Source organism: Pituophis catenifer, unplaced genomic scaffold, assembly GCF_029215685.1.
Source record: "Pituophis catenifer annectens isolate HBS135680 unplaced genomic scaffold, rPitCat1.0.hap2 SCAF_2, whole genome shotgun sequence".
Classification (NCBI taxonomy): Eukaryota; Metazoa; Chordata; class Lepidosauria; order Squamata; family Colubridae; genus Pituophis; species Pituophis catenifer.
In genome coordinates this window covers 17,096,013-17,123,611 of record NW_027256882.1, presented here as the reverse complement: position 1 = coordinate 17,123,611, position 27,599 = coordinate 17,096,013, and the positions used below count along the sequence as shown (strand labels likewise).

The 27,599-nt window shown below is 39.6% G+C and overlaps 1 protein-coding gene and 1 pseudogene across 1 annotated transcript in view; both read right to left on the bottom strand.

Annotated features, from left to right (window-relative positions):
• Nucleotides 1–1,563: 1,563 nt before the first annotated feature.
• Nucleotides 1,564–15,905, bottom strand: LOC139309925 (vomeronasal type-2 receptor 26-like; annotated as a pseudogene).
• Nucleotides 15,906–19,249: 3,344 nt separating this feature from the next.
• The window catches only part of LOC139309923 (vomeronasal type-2 receptor 26-like), a 72,933-nt gene continuing 64,583 nt past the window's right edge, over nt 19,250–27,599 (bottom strand). Inside the window, exons 11-13 of the mRNA XM_070934105.1 lie at nt 21,079–21,150; nt 20,860–20,913; nt 19,250–20,128 (exon numbers count right to left, since the gene is read on the bottom strand). Coding sequence (XP_070790206.1) covers nt 19,250–20,128; nt 20,860–20,913; nt 21,079–21,150 — 1,005 coding nt within the window. The remainder of the gene's footprint in view (nt 20,129–20,859; nt 20,914–21,078; nt 21,151–27,599) is intronic.

The following is a 27,599-nucleotide window of genomic DNA, read 5'->3' as shown; positions in this document are numbered from 1 at the left end:
CCTTTCTTATATACAGTATACAGTAGTATACTGTATATAAGTATACAGTATACAGTAGCCAAAATTGTGGAAACCCTTTGGGAAAAGTGTATTTTTGAGGTCTGATTGCTAATAACACCACTTTTTTTTTTTTTTTTTTTTTGAGTTTCAAGATAATCATATTCCACTGCTGGAATGGCCTGGGAATAGCCCAGACCTTAACCCAATTGAAAATCTATGGAGCCGACTAAAGTAACTTGTTAGTCAGAATGACCCAACAATAAAACCCAGTTAATAGAAGCTATCATTCAATCTTGGTTTCACATTATAAGAGCTGCAGAACTAAAATACTTGGTTCACTCCATGGGAAGACGCCATAAGGCTGTAATTCATGCTAAAGGTTACCCAACTAAGTATTAACTGACATGGTGATCATTTTTGTATATCTCGTTTTTTCTATGTGTTTCACTTTTCTTCTTTATAACTGCTATTCTACAGTAATAGAAAATCCTTCATAAAAGTTATTGCATTACATTCTTGATTAAATTATCTTTCCATTGATAAATAATTTTATAGTTCCAAACAAAGTGGTGTTATCAGCTAGTTTTAGAAAATACATTTTTCCCAAAAGGAATTCCACAATTGGACCTCCAGATTTCCTTCCTTCTCTGTTTTGGATTTAGCTCCCATCCTTTCCCTATGATTGGGTGTGGCAAAGACGGTCTCTAGGCAGCTTCCAGAGGAGGTGCACTCTTCCTGCATCTCCCTGGTCGAGTCGAGACAGTGAAGCCTCAGGGATGCTCTCCTGCCATTTTCTATCATAGATGATTTTCCCATTCACATAGGTGAATGCTGAAAGCTTCACATTTGGGATACAAAGGGATCATATGGCTTCTTTGAATAGGAGACCAATATGATTCATGGCTTTTTTCCATTTCCTTATCTGGATCAGGTCTTCCCAGAGGATGTTGAGCTTTTCAGGTGCTGTTTTGCAGCAGGATCACTAGTTTTTGGACATGTCCAGAAAGGATATTATGATGGTTATGACTGAACACAGAGTCATGGAACTCTGAGATCCCATATGATCTATGAAGTCACCTAACACCTCCAGAAATGTCTGGTCTAGATATCCAGAGTGTTGGAAGTGGGATCATCTGCATGATCTTGACACCCAGCTCCACTGCTCACACCTACTTTCAAGAAAAAGTCATAGAGAAAGTGACCATGTTCACACAGATTTAGAATTTCATATTCAAGGCTCCTCAGGCAAAAGATTCCTTTCCCCTGTCTTTCGGGAGACTTTTCTATTCAGCTGTCTTTACTTAATATATTATTTAATATTATTTAATATTATTTCTTAGCTTGTTCATCCCTGGATGCATGACAATTTTAATTATTAATTGTTTATTTTACTGTTTGACGATAATGTGGAATTTAATTTCATTAATCTTATACTCTTCATATGTTTATTTCCTTCCATTTTAAATAACCTTAATTGTCACATTGATTCAAAAAAAGAATACAACACACCAATAACTGCAATGAAAAAATTAAACGTTATGAGCCTAAGAAACAATTTCGCTATCATTTCTCTACTTTTATCATGAGATGTTCCTTAGTGTTTAGATCTGGCCTCAGGATAATAATGTAGCATTTGGGGAAGAAGATGCAACCCAACAGTCCAGCACTGGAGGCCAAGATGGAGAAGACCTGAACAATCACCATGGACTTTCCTTTGGTGCTCAGGTAAGTGGGCACGAAGGAGATCCAAACACTGCAGAAGACCAGCATGCTGAAGGTGATCAGCTTGGCTTCATTGAAGGCCCCAGGCAGATTCCTAGCCAGGAAAGCTACAGTGAAGCAAATGACAGCTAGGAAACACATATAGCCAAGGACAACATAAAACATGGTGACAGAGCCTTCATTGCATTGCAGGATGATCACTCCAGGCTGTGAGTTTAAGTCAGAGTCAGGGAATGGGGGAGAAATTGCCAGCCATAAGGCACAAATGAAAATTTGTCCAGCAGAACCAGAAAGGATGATGGAATTGGCCAAGCTCTTCCCCAACCATCTTCTCACTTTGTTCCCTGGTTTTGAGGCTAAGAATGCCAGCACCACCGTGATTGTCTTGGCCAACACAGATGACACAGCTATTGAGAAGACAATGCTGAACACAGTTTGTCGGAGAAGACAGGTGGCTTTCCTTGGTCGTCCAATGAAGAAAAAGGAGGACAAGAAGCAAAGCAAGAGGGAGACCAGGAGGATGTAGGAGAGGTCCCGGTTGTTGGCTTTGACAATGGGAGTTTCTAGGTATTTAAGGAATATGATTAAAATGAATCCTGTGAATAGGAACAAGAGTAGGGCAATGGACACCAGGATGATGCCCAGATGTTCTTCATAGGAGAGGAAGGTTATTCTTTTCGGGATACATTGGACTCTGCTCTCTGTTGCATATTGATCATCTGGGCACTTGGTGCATTTTTCAGTATCTGAGAAAACAGAAAGTAATATTTCTTTTCTTTTCACCTTTCAAGAAAGATCTTCTTTGGATGTCAGATGATACTGACCAACCATGGCAGGTGCCAATATTGAAAAACCCAAAGGGGCAGGTTGACAATACTAACTGTGACTGTAGGATCATCCCACAAACTTTATATCATGTTATGATGGAATGCCCCCTAAGAAGGTTCTCTGGATCTCTGCTTGAAATACATCATCTCAAGGGCATTGCTGCCCAATGACTAAATGGTCCACATATCCAGCAATAGGTTTAGCCACTCTAGTAACTGCTCATATAAAATTTAATTTCATTCATAATTGTACCCATCATTCCTATTATTCATTTTTAAAATAACTTACTATTCTGTTGTTTTATATTTTGATACACATTTTATATGCTGTTTCTGCTAACTTTATGTATTAATGGTGTATTCTGCTACACCGTATGAAATAAATACAATTGCATAGTTGGTTCTCTTTTTTCCCTGATTTCTGTTTAGATTGGTTTCCTTTTAATACCAATAGTTAATAGTCCTTATTAGAACCACAGCTATATCCCTTTTTTTGTTGCTGTTGTATTTCATTATTTAATATCCAAGAAAATTGGAAAGATAAGACGAAGAGGGAAGATTCAGTCACAATCCAACCAAGGAAGCCATGATGGTGGCAATGCTGAATCTGGGAATGTTGAACTGGCCTATAAACCATATTTGTGTTTTACCTCTTAATCCGTAATATGGAAAATTAAAGCAGTAAAAATAAAAAAGGAAATTTTACCCCTACTAATGGTAAATTTAATTTACATCCCTTCTTTCACCCAAAACTGCTCCAAGTCTTTTATGGTGAGTCTTTTGTATATATTTCTCTTGTCCCTTGAACCCATATCCTCTCCCTCTGTGGTCCCCTGAATTACTTCTTCCTGCTTATGTGGTTCCATGACCTTGATAAAGATTGATTGATTGATTGTTCGATCGATCGATCGATTGATTTATGTACAATATTCAAGGTAAATCACAGTAGCAGTCCAACCAAGGAAAACAAGGAAACCATGGTTATGCTAAATCTGGGAATGCTAAACTGGGCTATAAACAATATTTGGGTTTTACCTCTTAATCCATAATATGGAAAAATAAAGCACTAAAAATGAAAGAGGCACATTTTACCCCTAATAATGGTAAATGTAATTTATGTCCTTTCTTCCACATCGTTTATGGAAAGTCTTCTGTGTGTATTTCCCTCGTCTCTCCATGGTTATCTGAATTAGATCTTTCTGCTTTTCTGGTTACATGACCTTAATAAAGATTGACTGATTAATTAATTGATTGATTTATATATCTTTTGGCCTGTAATACAAACTTGGTTTGGGTGAGCAATAGTCATTGATCTGAAACCATTTCTCAATTTCAAAGAATGCAGATGTCCCTAAGAGCAGTAAAGATGGGAGGACAGCTCCAAACTGACAAGCAAAGAGAAATGTCCTCTTATGCAAATAATCTTGCAGAATCCACCATGTTCTTCTATCTGATGGAACCTGACAGATTCCAGACGGAGCTTGGGCCATTTCCTGAGGTTCTGGCACACGCCTCGACTGGAGACCTGGTGGCCGCCTGGGATAGGGCGGCTGCTGGTGCTCTGGATCGGGTCATGCCTTTGCGGCCTCTGACCTGGCGCCGATCTCAATTGGCTCCTTGGTTTACCGAGGAGCTGAGGGAGTTGAAGCGCCGGAAAAGACGCCTAGAGAGTAGTTGGAGGGCCAGTCTTTCTGAATCTGACCGGACACTAGTAAGATCCCATATTAGGAATTACTTAGTGGCGATAAAAGCAGCGAAATGTAGTTATTTTGCTGCTCTTATTGCGTCATCAGATAATCGCCCGGCCGCCCTCTTTAGGGTGACCCGCTCCCTGCTCTACCAGGAAGCGCGGGAGGACCCCTTGGAGGGTAGAGCCGAGGATTTTGTTCAGTATCTGTATGACAAAATCACTCAGATTTGGGAAGATTTGGACTCCGACTGGGTAGTCTCAGGGGGAGAGACAGGGGCAGGTCTTGAGAATGTTATCTGGGATGAGTTTGATCCTGTGACCCCTGAGGACATGGACAGGATTCTGGGTAGACTGAACGCGACCACTTGTTTATTGGACCCGTGTCCTTCCTGGTTAGTACTGGCTTCCCAGGAAGTGACACGAGGCTGGCTCCAGGGGATTATAAACGCTTCGCTGAGTGAGGGTGACTTTCCCGCCGCCTTGAAAGAGGCGGTGGTGAGGCCTCTCCTCAAGAAGCCTTCCCTGGACCCGGCAATGTTGGTAAATTATCGTCCGGTCTCCAACCTTCGCTTTGTTGTGAAGGTTGTTGAGAGTGTGGTCGCGCAACAGCTCCCCCAGCACCTGGATGAAACGACGTATCTGGATCCATTCCAGTTGGGCCTCAGGCCCGGGTACAGCACGGAAACGGCATTGGTCGCGCTGGTTGATGATCTCTGGAGGGCTCGGGACAGGGGGTGCTCCTCTGTCCTGGTCCTGTTAAATCTCTCAGCGGCTTTTGATACCATCGACCATGGTATCATGCTGCACCGGTTGGAAGAGTTGGGGGTGGGAGGCACTGTGTTGTGGTGGTTCTCCTCCTTTCTCTCTGACTGGTCGCAGTCTGTGTTGACAGGGGGACAGAGGTCGACCCCGAGGCCCCTTATATGTGGGGTGCCGCAAGGGTCGGTCCTCTCGCCTCTCCTGTTCAACATTTATGTGAAGCCGCTGGGCGAGATTATCCGTGGTTTCGGGGTGGAGTACCATCAGTACACTGACGACACTCAGCTGTACATCTCCACCCCCGATCACCCCAACGATGCCCTTGAAGTGATGTCCCGGTGCCTGGAGGCTGTACGGATCTGGATGGGGAGGAACAGGCTCAGGCTCAACCCATCCAAGACCGAGTGGCTGTGCTTTCCAACGTCCCGATATAGTCAGTTGATGCCATCACTGACTATTGGGGGCGAATCATTGGCCCCCACGGAGAGGGCTCGCAACTTGGGCTTCCTCCTGGATTCACGGCTGTCTTTAGAAGAGCACTTGACGGCCGTGACCAGGAGGATTTTTCATCAGGTTCGCCTGATTCGCCAGTTGCGTCCCTTTCTGTATCGGGACTCGTTACGCACGGTCACTCATGCCCTTGTCACCTCCCGCCTGGACTATTGCAACGCTCTCTACATGGGGCTCCCCTTGAGGAGCACCCGGAGGCTCCAACTGGCGCAGAGTGCGGCCGCGCGGGTGGTAATGGGAGCGACATGGCGTTCCCATCTAACACCCCTCCTGCGCGAGCTGCCCTGGCTCCCGGTGGTCTTCCGGGTGCGCTTCAAGCTTCTGGTTACCACCTTTAAAGCGCTCCATGGCTTAGGACCCGGGTACTTGCGGGACCGCCTACTACCACCAATAGCCTCCCACCGGCCGGTACGCTCCCATAGAGAGGGGCTCCTCCGGGTGCCGTCAGCCAAACAATGCCGACTGGTGGCCCCCAGGGGGAGAGCCTTCTCTGTGGGGGCACCTACTATCTGGAACGAGCTTCCCCCAGAGATACGGAGGATCCCGGATCTGCGCACCTTCCGCCGCGCCTTAAAGACCTTATTATTTCACCAGGCCGGCCTGGCCTAATTTTCCCCCTCTTTTATAAAAGATTTTTAAAATTTTAAATATCTTTTAGTATTTTATATATTCAATTTTAAATTGGTTTTAAAAGTTTGGGGTTTTAAATTTGTCGGGGACAAAATTATTTAATTTGATTTTATTCTATTTTTAAATTTTGTATTGTATGTGTTTTTATTGTTTGGCTGTGCACCGCCCTGAGTCCTTCGGGAGTAGGGCGGTATAGAAATCTAATAAATAATAATAATAATAATAATAATAATAATAATAATAATAATAATAACAACAATAATAATAATAATAATAATAAATCTCTTCCTACCTTGTCCCTCAAAATCTTTTTCTTATTCTTCCCCTTAGTGAAGAAATTGGGCACCTTGAAAATTGAGAACTACAAAATTGTTAACCTTAGATGTCTCTTTTAAAATGCACATTGATCAAAATGCTCTGGATGAATCTAGTAGTCTTTTCTTTGGCGTCACTCACCTTCCTGAGTGGAGATGGTCCCTTCTGGACAAGGAATACAGTCATAGCAGCATACTGGCTCTCCTTTTCGAGCTTGCTTGAAAAATCCAGGATGACAATTTTCCACACATTTGGACTGAGGCAAAGACTAAGCAGGAAAAGCAGGAATGCCAAACAAAATATGTTAGAACTAACCCTTGATTAATGAACTAGTTGCTGGACTTCACTTAGGTAAATACGAACGTTTTAAGTAACTCTCAATGTTGCAGGAGATACAACTACTGACAGATTCTTCATTTAATTTCTCCCTTTTGCTGCTAGAATATCTCTTTGCAATACAGGACATTTCTACTTAATAAATTCTGGACCTAAGCAATTGAGAAACGATTTAACCATGAAGTGACAATTAGTGTCACATACATACATACACACATACACAAATACATACACATACATACATACATACACATATATAAATACAACCACATGATTGTATTACCATGCACTACTCCTTTCTTCATTTACCCATGAATTTAAAGTGAGATGCAGGGTTCATATTAAAGCTTAAAATGAAATTTATTCTAAAAAGTTAATGATTTTTTATTTTATTTTACTAGATTTATTAAAGTAGAATAAAACTGTGATGAAGAAACCTGTAACCGGTTGGAACTGGAAAGGTTTCTTCTGGACTACATGTATCATTGCAAGGCCATCCCCATTCAAAAGTGGTCCAGAACCACCTCCAATAAAGGAAAACTTCATTATACATTTGGGCTGTCAACCTTAATGCATCTGTTCTTTGTTTATTTGTATGTTTATTTGGTAATTTTATATGGCCACTATGATGGTGAACCAAGGCTAAAACTGACTGCCTAGTTTCTAGAACTAGAGTGAGATGAAATGGAGGTTAGTCATGAGAATAGAGCTGGTATTCAGCCGGTTTGGACTGGTTTGGGTGAACTGGTAGTAGCGATCTGCGGGTGGGTCCATCCACCCACCCAGGTGCAATCCTGTCCTATATCGCTGTGGTTTTGATGTTGCACGAATGCGTGGACGTCGCACGTGAGTGAATTACCATGTTGTTTGATATCTCACACATGTGGAGCGCACACTTACATTTCCGGTGCTGGGTGAACTGGTGGTGACAGAATGTGAAGCCCAATTCTGCATGAGAACATGACCCTCAAAAATCAGGCATTTTTTGCTGTATCACATGTGACATGAATATGAATAAGGATTCAAGAAAAAAGCTCAGAAGTAGAGTTTAAAAAAATAAAGGAAGCTGATTATAAGACTTACAATGTAGATAATATAAAACAAAGGATTGAAAATGAAGCCACAATAATGCAATTCAGACTCATGGAATTTGCGGTTAGAATTAGGGGAATACAGGAAGATAAAAGACAAGATGTCTGCTGAAGTTTTGGCTGGGATTTTAAAGGTTAGCCCTGAAGATGTATCCTGCAAGATTGATAAGGCCTACAGAGTTAATTCTTGGGTGGCAAAGCAAAGGCAGCTGCCTAGAGATGTGGTGATTTACTTTACTGATAAAGAAATAAGAAATGATATTGTGCAAAAGTCTTTCAACTCCACTCTTGAAATGCATGGAAGGAAGATCTGGATATTTAAAGAACTACCGCCCAAGATGTTAAAATATAGAAAGGATTTTGGATTTTTGGTGACTGAACTAAAGAAACAAAACATCCCATTCAGGTGGGATGTCCCAGTTGGTATAATATTGAGATATCAAGGAGAACGATATCAACTAAATACTGTTGAAAAAGCAGAAGAATTTTACTATAAGGTTTTTAAAATGGGTTTAACATCTCCATGTATAATACACGAGGGGAATAAAGAAAAGCAAAATCAACAAGAGATTGAAATTCAGGCTAAGCAGATGGAGGTGGAGGTAACGGAAAAACAACAAGTTACAGAGGCTTTTGTGGATGAGTCGCTTCTGGATTCTCCTTCAGAGGCTACAGTTGGATTACCTATAAATATAAGAGAGGTGGCTTTGGATTCTAATGTGATGACTTATCAAGCTACAGACCAGCATGGAAACCAAACAGTTGATATACAACTCATAGAAAGGAAACCAGGATGGAGATTTAAGCCACAAATAGTTAAGAAAAGAAGAAGCAGGTCGTACAAAAATAAAAAATTTTAGACTAAACAACAGTGTAATGCCAGTTACTTAAGAGCTGATTGAATATTTAGAAATTTAGTTGAGGCAAAGTATTGGTGTATATTATCTTGAGGAGAGTGACAGATCTCTGCAGTGCTGTACTCTTGGGATGTGAAGATGGCCATAAATTGAGTGGATTGGAATTTTCTATTTTGGATTCTTTGACAAATGGACTACGTTTATGCTGAGCTACAAGGCAAGAGAACTATGGGATTGGGGCATGCAGAAGATCTGGCTGTTACCCCAACACGGTGGTTGGAATTAATAATCTAGATGGAAGACATTACAGACGGCACTATATGGAATATAGATATAAAGTCACTCGGGTGGTTTTTTATATATGAAAACATTTACTATTGATGGGGGCAGATGGTAATTGAAGATACCGAACATACTGTTGGAATTAGGATGTGATGTTACCCTAACATGGGTAATGGAATTAACAATCCAGTTGAGAGACATTACAGAAGATATCATATGGATTACAAATTTAAAGTTAATTGAGGATTTTATATATATATGTAAATAAATTCTTTTTTAGTGTAATGGGCAGAAGAATAAAGATATTGAAAATATTATGTATGTAGACTTGTAGGAAAGTGGGTGGAGACAGGTTAGTTTACTGATTGTTTAGTTTAGGAGAAGGGATGTTATGTTATATCAATATACGTAAAAGATTCGAATTAAGAGATATATGTATGGGGGGGAGGAAATGGATAGATTATGAGTTAAAATTGCTGAATTAGGATTTATTATATAGTTTTACAGCTGAAAGTTGCTTTGAATGTTGTTTTGAAATGTATAGTATAAGGGGGGTATAATGATATTGTTAGAAGGATAGATTATGAGTTGAATAGATGAAATTGCTAAATTAGAATTTATTATATAATTTTACAGTTGAATGTTGTTTTCGAAATGTATAGTATAAGGGGGATATAATAATATTGTTAGAAAGAAAGGGTTAGTATATGGGGGGTGGAACAAAAGGATGGTAAAGTATTATATAATCTGTTATTAACTTGGGTTTTATTTTGGAGAAGCCACAGGGGGAGGGGAGGGGGAGGGGGTGTTAGGGAGGAGGGGCGGAAAGGGGGGAAAAATTTGTATTTGAAAAACTTTTTCAATAAAAAAAAAAAATAGAAATCAGAAAGGGGAAAAATCCCCCCTAAAACAGAAACAGACAAAAGGGAAAAGGGGGAATATCTGGAAGAGACAAGGGAAAACTTTAGTAAGGGAAGTTCAAACAACACAACAACAACAACAACAACAAAGATAAAAGGAGCCAGAAGAAGAAATGTAACATATATAAAAGAAAAAAAGAGAGAACTGAGAAATTAGAGCGAGATAACGGGTCGTGCAAAAAACTATTAGAAAGGGGGATGTTAAAAAGATTTCGAGATGATGGGTAAAGATGAGATGATGAAGTAAACATTAGGAAATATACACAAAATAGAATAATAAATGGGAATGGGAAAGTAGACAATATAATAATAATGGTGTTTTTTAAAGCTTTTTAAATTAGAATGAAATTTTCATTGTTATAGTAGTGGCAAGAGAGAAGAAGTATAGGATATACTGTGATGTTAGCTAGATGAAAGCATTAATGACTTGATAAAGCAATATGTGAGAATAACATGGCAGAAGTTGAAAAAATAAGATAGGGTGGAAAATGATTATAAGTGATTATATGACAAAGATGAATGAAGCCCAGCTGCTGTGGCCTAGAGGTGGAGCTCTTGCCCCACAATCAGGAGGTTGGAAGTTTGATCCTAGGTAGGGGCAGATGAAGAGCCTTGATAGTACAGGGGTTTAGTGCACCCTGTCATTAACACAGCTGCCTGCAATTTCTGCTGGTTCGAATCTCTCCAAGGCTCAAGGTTGACTCAGCCTTCCATCCTTTCTAAGGTAGGTGAAATGAGGACCCAGTTTGTGGGGGCAATAAGCTGACTTTGTATAAATATACAAAAGTATGAAGGCTATTGCTTAACACATTGTAAGCCGCCCTGAGTCTCCGGAGAAGGGCGGCATATAAATCAAATTAAAAAAAAAAAAAAGATGTAGGGTATCTTTCTTGGGCAGGGGATTGGATCCTTTCCAACTCTGTTAATCTGAATAGAATTTGTTTATTTTAAATCCTAATAGAAAGGTGAAAATAACTAATTTGACAATACTATTAATTTTGATAACAATGTAATTAAAATGAATATTTAAAATGCTAATTGTATAGAAAATAATAATGTTGAAAACATGAAAGTGTTTCTTTTTGCAGAGAAGAAAAAATAGAATATGTTGGTGATAAACCACAGCAGATGGAAAGGGGAAAATAGGTAAATTATTATTATTATTATTATTATTATTATTATTATTATTATTATTATTATTATTATTATTATTATTCATATTTCTAGGCCGCCCACTCTCCGAGGACTCTGGGCGGCTTACACCAAAGACAGTATACTAAATAGCATATTGCCCCCAACAATCTGGGTCTTCATTTTACCCACCTCGGAAGGATGGAAGGCTGAGTCAACCTTGAGCCGGTGAGATTTGATCCGCTGATTTGCTGAACTAGCAGTCAGCTGAAGTAGCTGCAGTACTGCACTCTAACCACTGTGCCACCTCAGCTCATTTTGATAATCAAGTAAATTAAGATGACTGTATTATTGTTAATGAATGAGAAAAAGGAATTAGAGAGACTCTTCTGGAAATGAAGAAAGATGGCAAACAACTGGAGCAATTGTCATTGAGAAGAAACAAAAGGCGCAAAGTGATGTTATTCGAATATAAAATTGAAAACGATAAAAAATAATAGGGGGGAGGAATTAATATGGCAGAAGTTGAAATAATAAGATATGGAGAAAAATAATAAATTTGGGATAAAGGATTACACAAAAGAGATAAATATTGGAAAAAATAGGAAGATTAAGAAGTATTATAAGGATGATTTTGATTATGTATAAAATGTGAACTCTGTTCATAAAATATGTATGGTGAAAGAATTTTTTTTAATAAAACTTTTTTTTTTTAATAGCCATACGTCTTAAAGAATTATCACCTAGCACCCCACATAGGGCACGGCTGAATCAATTTGAAACACTGTTCTATATTACAGCATCCGAAAGATACCTTGCCAATTGTACTGAAGCGTCCCAAGCCTTTTAAGAAAATTATAAGGGTTCTATTCCCCACATTCAATTCTCACTGTATCGGTGCATAGGCTTAGCCACTTGAAAAGTCTCTCAAGGCTTTGGAAAACAGAGAAAAGACACCAATGTTTCACCCACCTTATTGAGCAACTTTAGCTGTGAAAGAGCATCTGGATTGATAATAAGTATCTGTCTTTCAAAACTCCCCACTTGCTTTCTAACGGGATCCTCCCTGGACTGAACTATAAAGCTTACGATGTTCAAATCTGCTGTCACATCCCCATTTTGGTCCAAGTACAGTTTCAGTTGGGAAAGATTGCAAAATTTGTTCTTCTTCAGAAATGGATGGAACTAGAATAGAAATTTCAAGGAATGTTAAAAATCTTTCTGCTACAGTTGTCTTACTTGAGCATTCTAGACTGGATCACAAATAAATTGAACAAACAAATGAAAAGATAATTCATAAAGCCCTTGAAAACAAGGAGAGATTCTGGCTGAATGAAAACCATCCTAAAAGGAGGAACAATTTTACAGCTGATCCCGTGAACCAGAGAAGTTTCCCCTTCACTGATTGTTTTAATGCAAAACAGCCATCACTTAGAGAAGATTTAGCTGGGATTCCTGCAGACAGAAAGGGTTATGCTGTATCAGTGATGGTGAACCTTTTTGGCACCAACTGCCCAAATCAGAGCATGTGCCACAGCTCTAGAAATCCGAAGACCAGCTGGCCGGCATACACAAGAGGCGGCCACCTGGTTTTGGGGTTTCCACCAAGCACATGTGCACTGGCCAGATGGTATTGGGGTCTCTGGCATGCACGAAGACTAGCTGTGAGCCAGAAACCCGAAGAGCAACTGCCAACAGTGTGCATGCCCACAGAGAGGACTCTGAGTGCCACCTCTGACACGCGTGCCATAGGTTCGCCATAACGGTGCTAGGGTCTCCTTCAAATGTATGAACATACAATTCTAAAATGCTAATCACAAATTCATAAAGATAGGAATTTACTTCAAATGCATACATATTTTATAAAATTAACACTGTTTAATATCAAAATATAAATGTCATGGTACCCGCTCTTTCGAAAATTATCCACAAGTGATTGGATTGGTCAGACTTGTTGGCCACTTGAAGCACAAAATGGTTGAGATAGTTTCCTTTTCCCCTTTGTATTCCTTATCCAAAGAAAGTAACTTTGATGGATCTTACTCGGGACCCCATACCTGCCATGGCTGCAGCCTTTGAGTCCCCAGCTTCTCTACTCCCTCTCTTCTTCTCCTCTTGGATATGGAGGAATATGCAGCGTTCAAGGCATGGGCCAGAGTATTCATCAAAGCGTAAGCATGGTAGTTACGTAGGTGCAAGAGCCAATTTCTTTCCACTTTGGTCTTCAGTGGAGATTTCTGAGTGCATCTTCTCCGGCCTTTGACAGAAATGATGTCTTCTGAAAAAGAACAGAGAAAAGATTGATCTCCGAACTGTGGTTGCAGAAAGAGATCTTGTTCAAAGGAACTGTCCTTTGGCCTTTTTTTCAACTGGAAAATGTAGATCCAAACACTATGGATATATTTCAGGAATACGTGTCTTTTTATTTGCATTTCCCCAAGGACTGCAATTATCCAGACTTTCCCTTCAATGGGTTCTGGCAAACTTTTAAGTGTTGAATGGAAAAGATGAATTCTGTCCCAAACAGCAAAATATTCTACGATGTGAACAAAGACATTGACTTGTCTCCACTTGGAAATGGCAACCCTGAGGGGTCCTGTATGTCCAGCGGGTGAAATTTGTTCCGATATAACAGCACAAATTCCATTCCTCACCAGCATAGGACTCAAAGTCCTCATGGAATTCTCTCCATTCTCTGTGTCTGAAGCAAAGAGACCAATCAAGGTCCATCTGAAATGGAGGAGCAGTTGGACAATTCCTGGGTAGTGGAACCCTTCTTTGGGGAGCATCCGGTAAAAAAATGAGAATTGACTTTTATCACTCAGAGCCGCTGAAACAATGTTATAAGTGATCTGAAAAAGCAATGAACAATGCCGTCATTCTTTCAATAAATCCAACTTTTTCCTCATCAAGGTATTAGAATATTGTATTCCTGATTAGCTAATATTACAGACAGAATATTGGCAAGACCAGATAAAAAATACAAGAAAAGAAAGGAAGTAACTAAAAAAAAATCAGAATAAAGAATGCAAATGATATTTCTGGATTACTCCCTTTTTTTCTGAAATCAGACCCACATTTGCAAATTCTATTGAATTGTTTTCTTCAAATAAAGAGCCATATTTTATGTCAGATTTTTAAATTCTGTCCACAAAGGTTATATGTTGTTTTAATATAAGGATTTTGACCTTCTCTTTATTTTCACAAGTGTGCAGTAGAAGCCCCCAAAGCAACGGGGATGGTGTCATGAGATGATAGGGCTGCTTTGCTGCTTTTCCCCTCCCCAGTATCAATCCCATCCATCACTAGACAATATACCTACACTGGCCACAGAGGAAAGCAACTCTTGAATGCCCTAGAATGGATATGGTTGAATGTATTGCTTACCCATCCTACCGATTCACTCTTTTTACTAGATAGAGAGGCACACACACAAACCTGTGGGACTTTGTAGGTGTCTGCTAACGTTGACATCTGGATGGAGATGTCCCTGATAGCTGCATCAACAAGAGCCAAAAGGTGTTCCTTCCTTCCACAGCTGTAGTTGGGAACATTGGCTTCTCCAGTGGAGAGCATGTCCAGCAAGGCATCTGAAGTGCCCATAGTGTTCATATAGTTGTCATGTATGTCGTAGCCAAGTGTGAGATTTTGCAGGAGCTGGGAATTCTTATTGACCACTTGAATAGCGAAAATAAAGCGTAGGATTATAGACCAATCAGAAGATATGCTACTGTAAAAGAATGTTCATTTTCATCATCACCATTACCATCATCATGAATAGCAAAATATATTTTATATTTTTGATATATTTTTGCTTGACTAATCAAAATAAAGTGTAGCATTTTTCAATGAGCATTAGATAAACTCTTGTAAAAATGAACAAACTGCTGTAAATATGATCGTGTCATTACCATCATCAACAGAACTAACAACATACTTCTTTTCAATCTAAATTACTTTGTCTTTTGAAGCCTACAGAGTCTTAAGCCATTACTGACTCCAAACCCAGAGACAAATGATACTCACCCAACTCCATTCAATTTTAATGAATGTTGGGAAGATGGAATTGATACAGTCCTCCACATGGGATAAGAATCGGAAATACACTATTCTTTGGGGCAGTACTAATTTTCATCTGCCCAATAATCAGGATTCAAAATAATTGAATAATTACAGTAGAACCGCCATAAAAGGAAGAGCATGTTTCAAAAGTGATCCAGAAACCAATTCTAAAACTAAGTTATCTTGTATTTCTATAAGGATCTGGAAGTAAATATCAATGAGTAGTTGTATTTGAAATAAGCTGGGAAGGGGAAAACTACAAGAATCACTAATTTAAATAAAAATCAGTATTCAAGTCATGAATTCAAGATTGAACAGGCAGAGGAAAACAATGTGGCTTGTTTCATATTGTTTTTCTATTCTATCTTTGGATTTGAATCTGTTCCTCAAAATAAGACAAAGAAAGCATGGAAATCAAAATGATTTAGGAAATTAGACAGGAGAGGTGCTGCCATATCTATCTGGAATAAGTGGAATAAGGAGGGAAAAAATGAGGTGTTAGAATTATAAATGGAGGGAATGCAACTCCATTATCCTGAATGACTTACGAGTTAGACTGACTAGAAGGAGCTGCATTGAAAGGGAACATTATAGGAGATATTTTTGTTCCACTGGTGATAACAGCAATGAGATGGTCTCCTGGTCTGTAATAGCTCCATGGTTTTTCTCCATCCTGGTGTTCCAGAGTCAGTGGACATTTCATTCTAAGCTTTCCAGAGATTGGCTGGGACAGCAGTAGCATCAGAAGCAGAAGTAGGAGGTTCATAATTCATGGGGCTGAATCAATTCCCTTCCTGTTTCTAAACAAGACCAAGAAGAGTTGAAGAATTAAAAGCTCTGAGAATTAAAAGAGACAAATCATGCTTCACCTGGAAAGGAGAGAAAAGCACAGCTCCTGCCTGTCGTAAAATTCACATAACACAGTGTCACCTAAAGCATTTATCCTTTTCTGATGCAGGATCCCCTCCACAGTGTTTCAGTCTGATGTTTACATCAAAGGAAGTCACTAGAGAAATAGAAGGAGACATCTCAAAGAGCAGGATGGTGATAATTACAGTGAGAAGCAACTTTTCCTCTGGGGACCCTGAACTTATTCCTGATATACAGCATGTTTGTGAAAAATTACAGATATACCCCTGAGGGCAGTGTTCTTTAATGGTTGTGGTCTTTCCTGTCAGGACCTGTCCAGAAAATGATGCCGGAGGGAAATGCAGGATTTAAACACCTATGTATTTGACTTCTGCTATCCTTCAATATGGACTCTTTTCTCCAGAGACTGCTGAGTAAGGTCACCCAGAAACATGGAGTTTGGTGCCACTCTAGGTTAAGGACACTGAATATTTTTGGATTATATCATTGTATAAATATGAAGAAAGATATAGAGCTAATAGATCTTTTTTCCCCTTGACACCAATTGTTGTGACCCAGGCCCAAGTAGTTATTGCCAGACACAATCAGTCCTAAACAAACCTGTTTTATTGGAACAGCTGAGAGTTACTTCATTCTCAGTTTAGTCCAAATTAAGGGGCCAATCATCTCCTGGCCTTACTCCCGAGTCGTCCTTTTTGCTTTTGCTGCTTTTGCCTTCTGGCAGCTCTTCACATGCCTGCACTAGGAACAGGCTCCTCCTGTTCCCCTGCCTCTCTGTTATTCGCTTCTGGAGGCTCCGGAGTCCGCTCATCACTCCCAGATGGCCCTGGCCCCATCTCTGCCTCTAATGCAGAGCCCTCGTCTGGACCTTCCCCTGACAACCAACACAGTTCTCACATTGTCTTTTGTCATTTAAGTAAAAAGCCACATTGATCTTCATGAATAAACTCTTGGAAAAAAAATTTAGACTACCAGCTAAATTTAATCTGGACACTTTATCATTACCATTCATAAGTGAATGGTGATTATAAACATGCAATCTGCATCTCCCTGTAGGCGACTCTCTACAACTCTGAGGAAGATGCATCCTGAGGGTCCCCCATGGCCCCACCAAACCTTCCAGCCAAATTCTCCCCTGCAGCCACTGCTCCCATTTGCCCCAAAGGCTCCACTTGGGGAAAATCCAGGGGTAAAATGGAACCAGTTTGGGCCCGTTCACCCAAACCGGTAATAAAAAATGCTACTGGTTCACCGAACCGGTATTAAAAAATGTAAAAGAAAAGTTCCGACGATCAGCTGAGTGACGCACAATCGTTTGGAACTTTTTTTTTATTTTACTTTTTAAGCATTTTTTTTACAACCAGTTCAGGCAAATAGATAGTAAAAAAATGCTTTAAAAAAGTGAAAAAAGGACACTCAGACGATCGTGTGAAACAGCTGTTATATTTCATATGACTGTAGTCACCTCACGGTTAGATTATTGCAAAGCGCTCTACATGGGGCAACCCTTGAAAAGTGTTCAGAGACTACAGTTAGTCCAGAACGCAGCCGCGCGAGCTGTCGTGGGTGCACCTAGGTATACCCACATTACACCAATTCACCGCAAGCTGCACTGGCTCCCTATTGTTCTCCAGTCACAATTCAAGGTGTTGAAGGCTTTAAAGACCTACATGGCTCAGGACAAGGTTATCTTCGAGACCGCCTTCTACCGCATAGCTCCCAGCGACCGGTAAGATCCCACAGAGTTGGTCTCCTCTGGGTCCCGTCAGCTAAACAATGCCGGCTGGCAGGCCCATGGGGGAGGGCCTTTTCTGTGGCTGCCCCAGGTCTCTGGAACCAGTTACCTTCTGAGGTCCGGACCATCCCCACCTTATTGGCCTTCCGAAAAGCGGTGCACACCTGGCTTTTCCGGCAGGCCTGGGGCCGTTGATCTCGCTCTTGCGATCTGGTGAGATCCGGCCATGAATGGTATGAATGAGTTTTAATGTTTTAACGTTTTAATTTTAAAATGTTTTTTATTAGGATTTTAAATGTATTGTGAGCCGACCTGAGTCTTCGGAGAGGGGTGGCATATAAATTGAATTAAATTGAAAAAAATTGAAATGATTTACAATTGGGTTGGCATGCCTTTTTATGGTACGGGAAGCAAAGGATACATGGATATTTCCAAAGATATTATCTAAGGAATGGTTTGTTATCAGTGTGGGAGAGAGTGAAAGAAAAACATTATTTGAATATTCCAATGTGGCTTTCTACAATAGAAGCAATGACATATCCCAATATTGTGAAAATGGGGAATATTGTGAGATATAAAGACAATCTGACAGATCGGGGAGAGCTGAAACAAAAACAAGAACTAGAGAGTCAAGGGATCGAGATAGATTGGTATACAAGATTGCAATTACAATCAAGATATGAAGCAGATCGTAGACAATATGGCTTTAACTCGGGGAAATCCGAACTGGATGAAATATTGACAGGAACAGATGAGAAAATGATTAAGAAAGTATATAATTATTTATTGTGTATTAGTTAGAAGACGAAGAAGTAAAAGAAACAATGATAGCATGGGCAAAGTATTTTGGATACACCATAGAATTGGGTAAATGGCAACAACTTTGAGTAAGAAATGATAAATTAACAATGGCAACAGCCTATAAAAAAAACCTGTATCAGATGTTTTATAGATGGTATATGCCACCAGAAAGATTAGTTAAGATGTTTAAAGATAAATCAGCTAAGTGTTGGAAATGTCACCACTTGCTGGGATCATACTATCATATGTGGTGATTGTGTAAAGAAGCAAAACAATATTGGCTGAAAATACAAACATGGTTAGAGGGAATGTTGCAGCAACATATAGAGTTAAAAGCAGAGATATTTTTATTGGGAATTTTACCAGAGAATTATAGTAAAGAACATACATATTTGATTATTCATATAATAACAGCGGCTAGAATTGCATTTGCACAAAACTGGAAAGCAGATAAAATCCTGTTGGAAGGAGAGTCTTATTTCTGAGCTTGTTCATTCCTGGATGTATGACAATTTCAATTATTAATTGGTTTATTTTACTAATTGATGATTATGTTGGAATTTAATGTCATTAACATTATACTCTTCATATGTTTATTTCCTTCAGTTTTAAATAGCCTTAATTGTCACATTGATTCAAAGGAAGAATACAAAACACCAATAACTGCAATGAAAAAATTAAATGTTATAAGCCTAAGAAACAATTTCACAGTCATTTCTCTACTTTTATCATGAGATGTTCCTTAGTGTTTAGATCTGGCCTCAGGATAATAATGAAGCACTTTGGGAAGAAGATGCAACCCAGCAGTCCAGCACTGGAGGCCAAGATGGAGAAGACCTGAACAATCACCATGGACTTTCCTTTGGTGCTCAGGTAAGTGGGCACGAAGGAGATCCAAACACTGCAGAAGACCAGCATGCTGAAGGTGATCAGCTTGGCTTCATTGAAGGCCCCAGGCAGATTCCTAGCCAGGAAAGCTACAGTGAAGCAAATGGCAGCTAGGAAACACATATAGCCAAGGACAACATAAAACATGGTGACAGAGCCTTCATTGCATTGAAGGATGATCGCTCCATGCTGGGAGTGGAGGTCAGAGTCAGGGAATGGGGGAGAAATTGCCAGCCATAAGGCACAGATGAAAATTTGGCCAGCAGAACCAGAAAGGATGATGGAATTGGCCAAGCTCTTCCCCAACCATCTTCTCATTTTGTTCCCTGGTTTTGAGGCCAGGAAGGCCAGCACCACCGTGATTGTTTTGGCCAACACAGAAGACACAGCTATTGAGAAGACAATGCTGAACACAGTTTGTCGGAGAAGACAGGTGGCTTTCCTTGGTCGTCCAATGAAGAAAAAGGAGGACAAGAAGCAAAGCAAGAGGGAGACCAGGAGGATGTAAGAGAGGTCCCGGTTGTTGGCTTTGACAATGGGAGTTTCTAGGTATTTAAGGAATATGAATAAAATGAATCCTGTGGTTAGGAACAAGAGTAGGGCAATGGACACTAGGATGATGCCCAGATGTTCTTCATAGGAGAGGAAGGTTATTCTTTTCGGGATACATTGGACTCTGCTCTCGTTTGGATATTGATCATCTGGGCACTTGGTGCATTTTTCAGTATCTGAGAAAACAGAAAGTAATATTTCTTTTCTTTTCACCTTTCAAGAAAGATCTTCTTTGGATTTCAGATGATATTGACCAACCATGGCAGGTGCCAATATTGAAAAACCCAGTAGCGGTAGGTTGACAATACTAACTGTGACAGTGGGATCATCCCACTAACTTTATATCATGTTATGATGGAATGCCCCCTCAGAAGGTTCTCTGGATCTCTGCTTGAAATACATCATCTCAAGGGCATTGCTGCCCAATGGCTAAATGGTCCAGATATCCAGCAATAGGTTTAGCCACTCTAGTATCTCTTCATACATAATTTAATTTTATTCATAATTGTACCCATCATTCCTATTATGCATTTTTAAAATAATTTACTGCTCTGCTGTTTTATACTTTGATGCACATTTTATATGCTCTTTCTGCTAACTTTCTGTATTAATGCTGTATTCTGTTACACCATATGAAATAAATACAATTGCATAGTTGCTTCTCTTTTTTCCCTGATTTCTGTTTAGATTGGTTTCCTTTTAATACCAATATGGAAATAAGGCTTTCCTATTAGAACCACAACTATATCCCTTTTTTGTTGCTGTTGTAGCTATTTGTATTTCATTATTCAGATGACATCTCCAAACTGGCAAAAAAATAGAAATTTCCTCTGGTGCATGTTGACTTGTATGATCCACCATGTTCTTCTATCTCTTCCTACCTTGTCTCTCAAAATCTTTTTCTTATTCTTCTCCTTAGGGAAGAAATCGGGCACCTTGAAAATTGAGAACCACAAAATTGTTAACCTTAGAGGCCTCTTTTAAAATGCACATTGATCAAAATGCTCTGGATGAATCTAGTAGCCTTTTCTTTGGCGTCACTCACCTTCCTGAGTGGAGATGGTCCCTTCTGGACAAGGAATACAGTCATAACAGCATACTGGCTCTCCTTTTCGAGCTTGCTTGAAAAATCCAGGATGACAATTTTCCACACATTTGGACTGAGGCAAAGACTAAGCAGGAAAACCAGGAAGGCCAAACAAAATATGTTAGAACTAACCCTTAATGAAAAAGGGAGGTAGACATGAACATTAGTCAACTAGTTGCTGGACTTCACTTAGGTAAATACGAACGTTTTAAGTAACTCTCAATGTTGCAGGAGATACAACTACTGACAGATTCTTCATTTAGTTTCTCCCTTTTGCTTCTAGAATATCTCTTGGCAATACAGGACATTTCTACTTAATAAATTCTGGACCAAAGAAATTGAGAAAAGATTTAACCATGAAGTGACAATTAGTGTCACATACATACATACATACATACACATACATACATACACATATACATACACATACATACATACACATATATAAATACAACCATATGATTATATTACCATGCACTACTCCTTTCTTAATTTACCCATGAATTTTAAGTGAGATGCTGTATTCATATTAAAGTTTAGAATTAAATTTATTCTAAAAAGTTAATGATTTTTTATTTTATTTTACTAGATTTATTAAAATAGAATAAAACTGTAATGAAGAAACCTGTAACCGGTTGGAACTGGAAAGGTTTCTTCTGGACTACATGTATCATTGCAAGGCCATCCCCATTTGAAAGTGGTCCAGAACCACCTCCAATAAAGGAAAACTTCATTACAAATTTGGTTGTCATCTGTTCTTTGTTTATTTGTATGTTTATTTGCTAATTTTATATGGCCACCATGATGGTGAACTAAGACTAAAACTGACTGCATAGTTTCTAGAACTAGATTGAGATGAAATGGAGGTTAGTCATGAGAATAGAGCTGGTATTCAGCTGTTTCGGACTGGTTTGGGTGAACTGGTAGTAGTGATCTGCGGGTGGGTCCACCCACCCACCCAGGCGCAATCCTGTCCTATATCGCTGTGGTTTTGATGTTGCACGAATGCGTGGACATCACACGTGAGTGAATTGCCATGTTGTTTGATGTCTTACGCATGTGGAGCGCACACTCACATTTCCGGTGCTGGGTGAACTGGTGGTGACAGAATGTGAAGCCCACTTCTGCATGAGAACATGACCCTCAAAAATCAGGCATTTTTTGCTGTATCACAGGTGACATGAATATGAACCCTGTGACAGGGTCAAGCAAGGTTTTCAGAAAAAATGTTTTTTTCTGTTGAACAACCACAATTAGGAGACACCAATTAGCATGAAAAGACAGAGCTACATTTATTAATGGTTAAATATGGAGTCTCCTTTTTTTCCAGAGAGAGACTTAAGGTAGCTGACAATCAAGATAAACAATTGCATTCAAGGATGTTTCATATGAAGTGATAAACGAAAGGCCAAATCTAAGTAACACCCCCCCCCCCCACAAATTGTCCCTCATTTCTTCCAAAATGAGGAAGGGCTTTTCTTCAGGTCAATCCTTTTTTAAAAAAAGTTTTTTATTAATCATTCAAAATTAAAAACATTGGACATAGATATGACATCACTGGTTCTAAATATCTTCCAACTTTGGGCTGTCAACCTTAATACATCTGTTCCTTGTTTATTTGTATATTTTTTGTTAATTTTATATGGCCACCGTGCTGGTGAACTAAGACTAAAACTGACTGCTTGGTTTCTAGAACTAGAGTGAGATGAAATGGATGTGTGCCATGAGAACAGAGGTAGTACTCAGCTGGTTTGGACCAGTTTGGGTGAACTGGTAGTAGCGACTCACCAGCCTGGGCCCATCCTATATTGCTGCGGTTTTGATGCTGCATGGATGCGTGGATGGCGCATGTAAGCGAATTGCCCTATTGTTTGACGTCACACACATGCATGGACTGTGTGCACGCGTGCTCACATTTCCGGTGCTTGGCGAACCGTTGGTGACAGAATGTGAAGACCATCTCTGAATGAGAACATGACCCTCAAAAATGGTAAGTCAGGCATTTTTTGCTGTATCACATGTGACATGTGACAGGGTCAAGCAAGGTTTTCAGAAAATGGTTTTTTTCTGTTGAACAACCACAATTAGGAGACACCAATTAGCATGAAAAGACAGAACTACATTTATTATTGGTTAAATATGGAGTCTCTTTCCCAGAGATACTTAAGGTAGCTGACAATCAAGATAAACAATTGCATTCAAGGATATTCCATATGAAGTGATAAACCAAAGACCAAATCTAAGTAACTCCCCACCCCCAAATTGTCCTTCATTTCTTCCAAGATGAGGAAGGGCTTTTCTTTGGGTCAATTCTTGCTTCAGTGCTTCAGTTTTCTGGGTCAGATAACATCAGAACAGTCATTATGATTTCTTGTGAATGGAAAGCCTTGGACCTTCTCCCTAGGAGCAGAAGGCCTTTTCTTCTATCCCCAAGACAGGAAAGACAAGTATGGAATATTCTGACCAGTATGGTCTTTTTAAGAATGTAAACTTGCCCAGCCATGAGAAGTAAACATGAATTCCGAAGCATATTTTCCAATGGTGTCAACAGGAAGCATGTCCAATCTTGATTACAGTTATCCTTGCCTCTCTCACTTCACTGGGAACCTGGGCTAATCTTAGGCAAGGAAACAAGACAGGGTGATGCTATCAGCACCAAAATCTCCAGCAGATATACATAATCTGCACATCTGTTTTATACAGATATCAGATGCACAGAGGACACAAAATAGCCATACATCCTAAAGAATTATTACCTAGCATCCCACATAGGACATGGCTGAATCAATTTGAAACAATGTTCTATATGACAGCATCTGAAGGATACCTTGCCAATTGTACTGAAGCGTCCCAAGCCATTTAAGAAAACTATAAAGGTTCTATTCCAGTAGTGGAATTCATTTTTTTTTTACTAACGGTTCTGTGGCGTGACTTGGTGGACGTGGTGTGACTTGGTGAGCGTGGCTTGGTGGGTGTGGCAGGGGAAGGATACTGCAAAATCTCCATTCCCACACCACTCTGGGGCCAGCCAGAGGTGGTATTTGCTGGTTCTCTGAACTACTCAAAATTTCTGCTACTGGTTCTCCAGAACCTGTCAGAACCTGGTGAATTTCACCCCTATTCTATTCCCCACATTCAATTCTCACTGTATTGATGAATAGGCTTAGCCACTTGAAAAGTGTCTCAAGGCATTGAAAAACAGAGAAAAGTCACCAATGTTTCACACACCTTATTGAGCAACTTTAGCTGTGAAAGAGCATCTTGATTGATAATAAGTCTCTGTCTTTCAAAACTCCCCAGTTGCTTTCTAATGGGATCCTCTCTGGAGAGAACTATGAAGCTTATGATGTTCAGATCTGCTGCCACATCACCATTTTGGTCCAAGTACAATTTCTTGTGGGAAAGATTGCAAAACTCATTCTTCTTCAGAAATGGATGGAACTAGAAGAGAAATATCCAGGAATGTTAAAAGCAGAAACCTTGGTTTTTCCATCCCACATTATTATTTTTTTTCAGATTTGAGTCTTTCTGCTACTTTCTGTCTCACTTGTAAATATCCTGAGTTGGGAGAACAAGTGTTATCACTGTCCTCAAAAGGGAAAAAAGAAAGGTTCAGCAAAAAAAAAAAAAAAGTGCCCCGAGCCCACTGTAACAACATTGCCAAAAAGGCACTAAGAGTTGTTAACCTAATCTTGCATAGCTTCTTTTCTGGTAATGTTGTACTATTAACTAGAGCATACAAAACATTTGCTAGAGCAATTCTTGCATACAGTTCATCTGTCTGGAACTCGCATTGCATATCGGACATAAATACAACCAAGAGAGTCCAGAGATATTTGACGAGAAGAGTCTTCCATTCCTCTAACCGCAATAAAATACCTTAGGCCACCAGACTTCAAATTTTGGGCTTAGACAATTTAGAACTATGGCGACTTCAGTCTGACCTAAGTGTAGTACTTAAATTATCTGCCACAATGTTCTTCCTGTCAATGACTACTTCAGCTTCAACCAAAACAATACACGAGCAAATAATAGATACAAACTCAAAGTAAACCATTCCAAACTTGATTGCAGAAAACATGACTTCAGTAACAGAGTGGTCGATGCCTGGAATGCACTACCTGACTCTGTAGTTTCTTCCCCAAACCCCCAAAACTTTAACCTTAAACTGTCTACTGTTGACCTCTCCCCATTCCTCAGAGGTATGTAAGGGGCGTGCATAAGTGCACCAGCGTGCCTACCGTCTCTGTCCTAATATTCCTTTTTTACTTACTCTTTTCATGCATTCAAATGATGTTTATACTTTTACCTGTTATCTTATATATGCTTGACAAATAAAATAAATAAAATCTGTCAATGATATAGTTGGCAGTAATAGCCAACACCCAGAGGACAAGCTCAAGATCCAAAAGGATCTTGACAGATTTGAACACTGAGCCCTATCTAACAAAATGAATGTAGATAAAAGTAAAGTTTTACATGTAGGCAAGAAAAACCAAATGTATAGGTACAGACTAGGTGAAACTTGACTTAATGTCAGTAAGTGTGAAAAAGATCTTGGAGTCTTAGTGGAGAATCACTTAAATGGCTGAAGGGCTAGTGTGACCAAAAAAACTTTGGTTTCCTGGACCATAGTCTGCACTATCTCCATGATGGGTTTTTGGCAAGGGATGGGCTGCACCTCCCAAAGACTAGGAAGAATATTTTCAGAAAATGGCTGGTTCATCTTATCAGGAGGGCTTTAAACTAAAATTGAGGGGGGAAGGTGACCAATCTTTAGGATCTCCAGGACCTAATTCCAAGCAAAATCTCCTAGAAAGCAAGTTAAATAATGAGGTAAGGAGGGATGGGAAGGAAGACAAACTCAAACACCAAATAGGACACATAGGAAGCATACCCAGATTCAGACATAAAGATCTCAAGTGCCTATATACAAACGCACAAAGTTTGGGGAACAAACAGAGTGAACCTGAATTATTAATACATGAAGGTAGATATGATATAGTTGGCATCACAGAAATGTGATGGGATGAAACCCATGACTGGAACATAGTAATAGAAGGATACAAACTGGTCAAAAAAACCCAGATCCCATAAAAGAGGAAGTGGAGTTGCACTGCATGTAAAGGAACACTATCCTGCTACAGAAATGCACAAAACCAGAGGGAAAAAACCTCTTAGAATGCATATGACTCAATATAATAGAAAAAAAAGAATGACATTGCCACAGGTGTATACTACAGGCCACCCAACCAAGGAGAAAAAACAGTACCCTAGGTTCTGTCTTAGACCCAGACTCTTTAATAGCTTCATAAATGACTTAGATGAGGGGATAGAAGGGGAATTTACCAAATTTGTGGATGATACTGGCAGGAATAGCTAACACTTTAGGAGATAGGCTCAAGATCCAGAAGGATCTTGACAGACTTGAACACTGGGGACTAGCTAACAAAATGAAATTCATTGTAGAGAAAAGTAAAGTCTTAGGCAAGAAAAACCAAAAAAAAGACATATAGACTGGGTGAAACCAGGCTTAGTGGGTGCGCTTAGATACACCCACATTACACCAATTCTCCACGAGCTGCACTGGCTCCCTATTGATCTCTGGGTGCAATTCAAGGTCTTGGTTATTACTTTTAAAGCCCTATATGGCTCAGGGCCAGGCTATCTTCGAGACCGCCTTCTACCACATAGCTCCCAGTGACAGGTAAGATCCCACAGAGTCGGTCTCCTCCGGGTCCAGTCAGCTAAACAATGTCGGCTGGCGGGCCCGCAGGGGAGAGCCTTCTCTGTGGCTGCCCTGGATCTCTGGAACCAATTACCTCCTAAGGTCCAGACCCACCCTATTGGCCTTCCGCAAAGTGGTGAAGACCTGGCTCTTCCGGCAGGCCTGGTGCCGTTGATCTTCTTATAAAGACCCGGCCACGAATTGGAGTGCATGTGTTTTAACGTTTTTAAAGTTTTAATGTTTTAATGTTTTTCTTTTAACTTTTTTTATGGGATTGTTTGCATTGTTTTATTCTTTGTTGTAAGCCACCCAGAGTCCCTTGGGAGTTGGGCGGCATAGAAATGTGAATAAATAAATAAATAAATAAATAAATAAATAAATAAATAAATAAATAAATAAATGCAATAATGGTGAGAGGGATCTTGGAGTCTTAGTGGACAACTAGTTAAATATGAGCGAGCAGTATGCGGCGGCAGCCAAAAAACCCAATGTAATCCTAAATTGCATTAAAAGAGAGATACAATCATGATCAAGTATTAATACCACTCTATAAAGCCATAGTAAGACCACACCTAGAATACTGTATCCAGTTTTTTAATTTAATTTAATTTAATTTCCAATTTATATACCGCCCTTCTCCCTGAGGACTCAGGGCGGTGTATAGCCAAGATAAAAAACATAGAATACAAATATTAAAAAACATTTAAAAATATATATAAATTTTGGCCCGAAAGTTAAGAAATCACAAACTGATTAAAAGAATTTTAAAATTTCTTCTTAAGCCATCCCTGCTTGCTGGAAAAGAT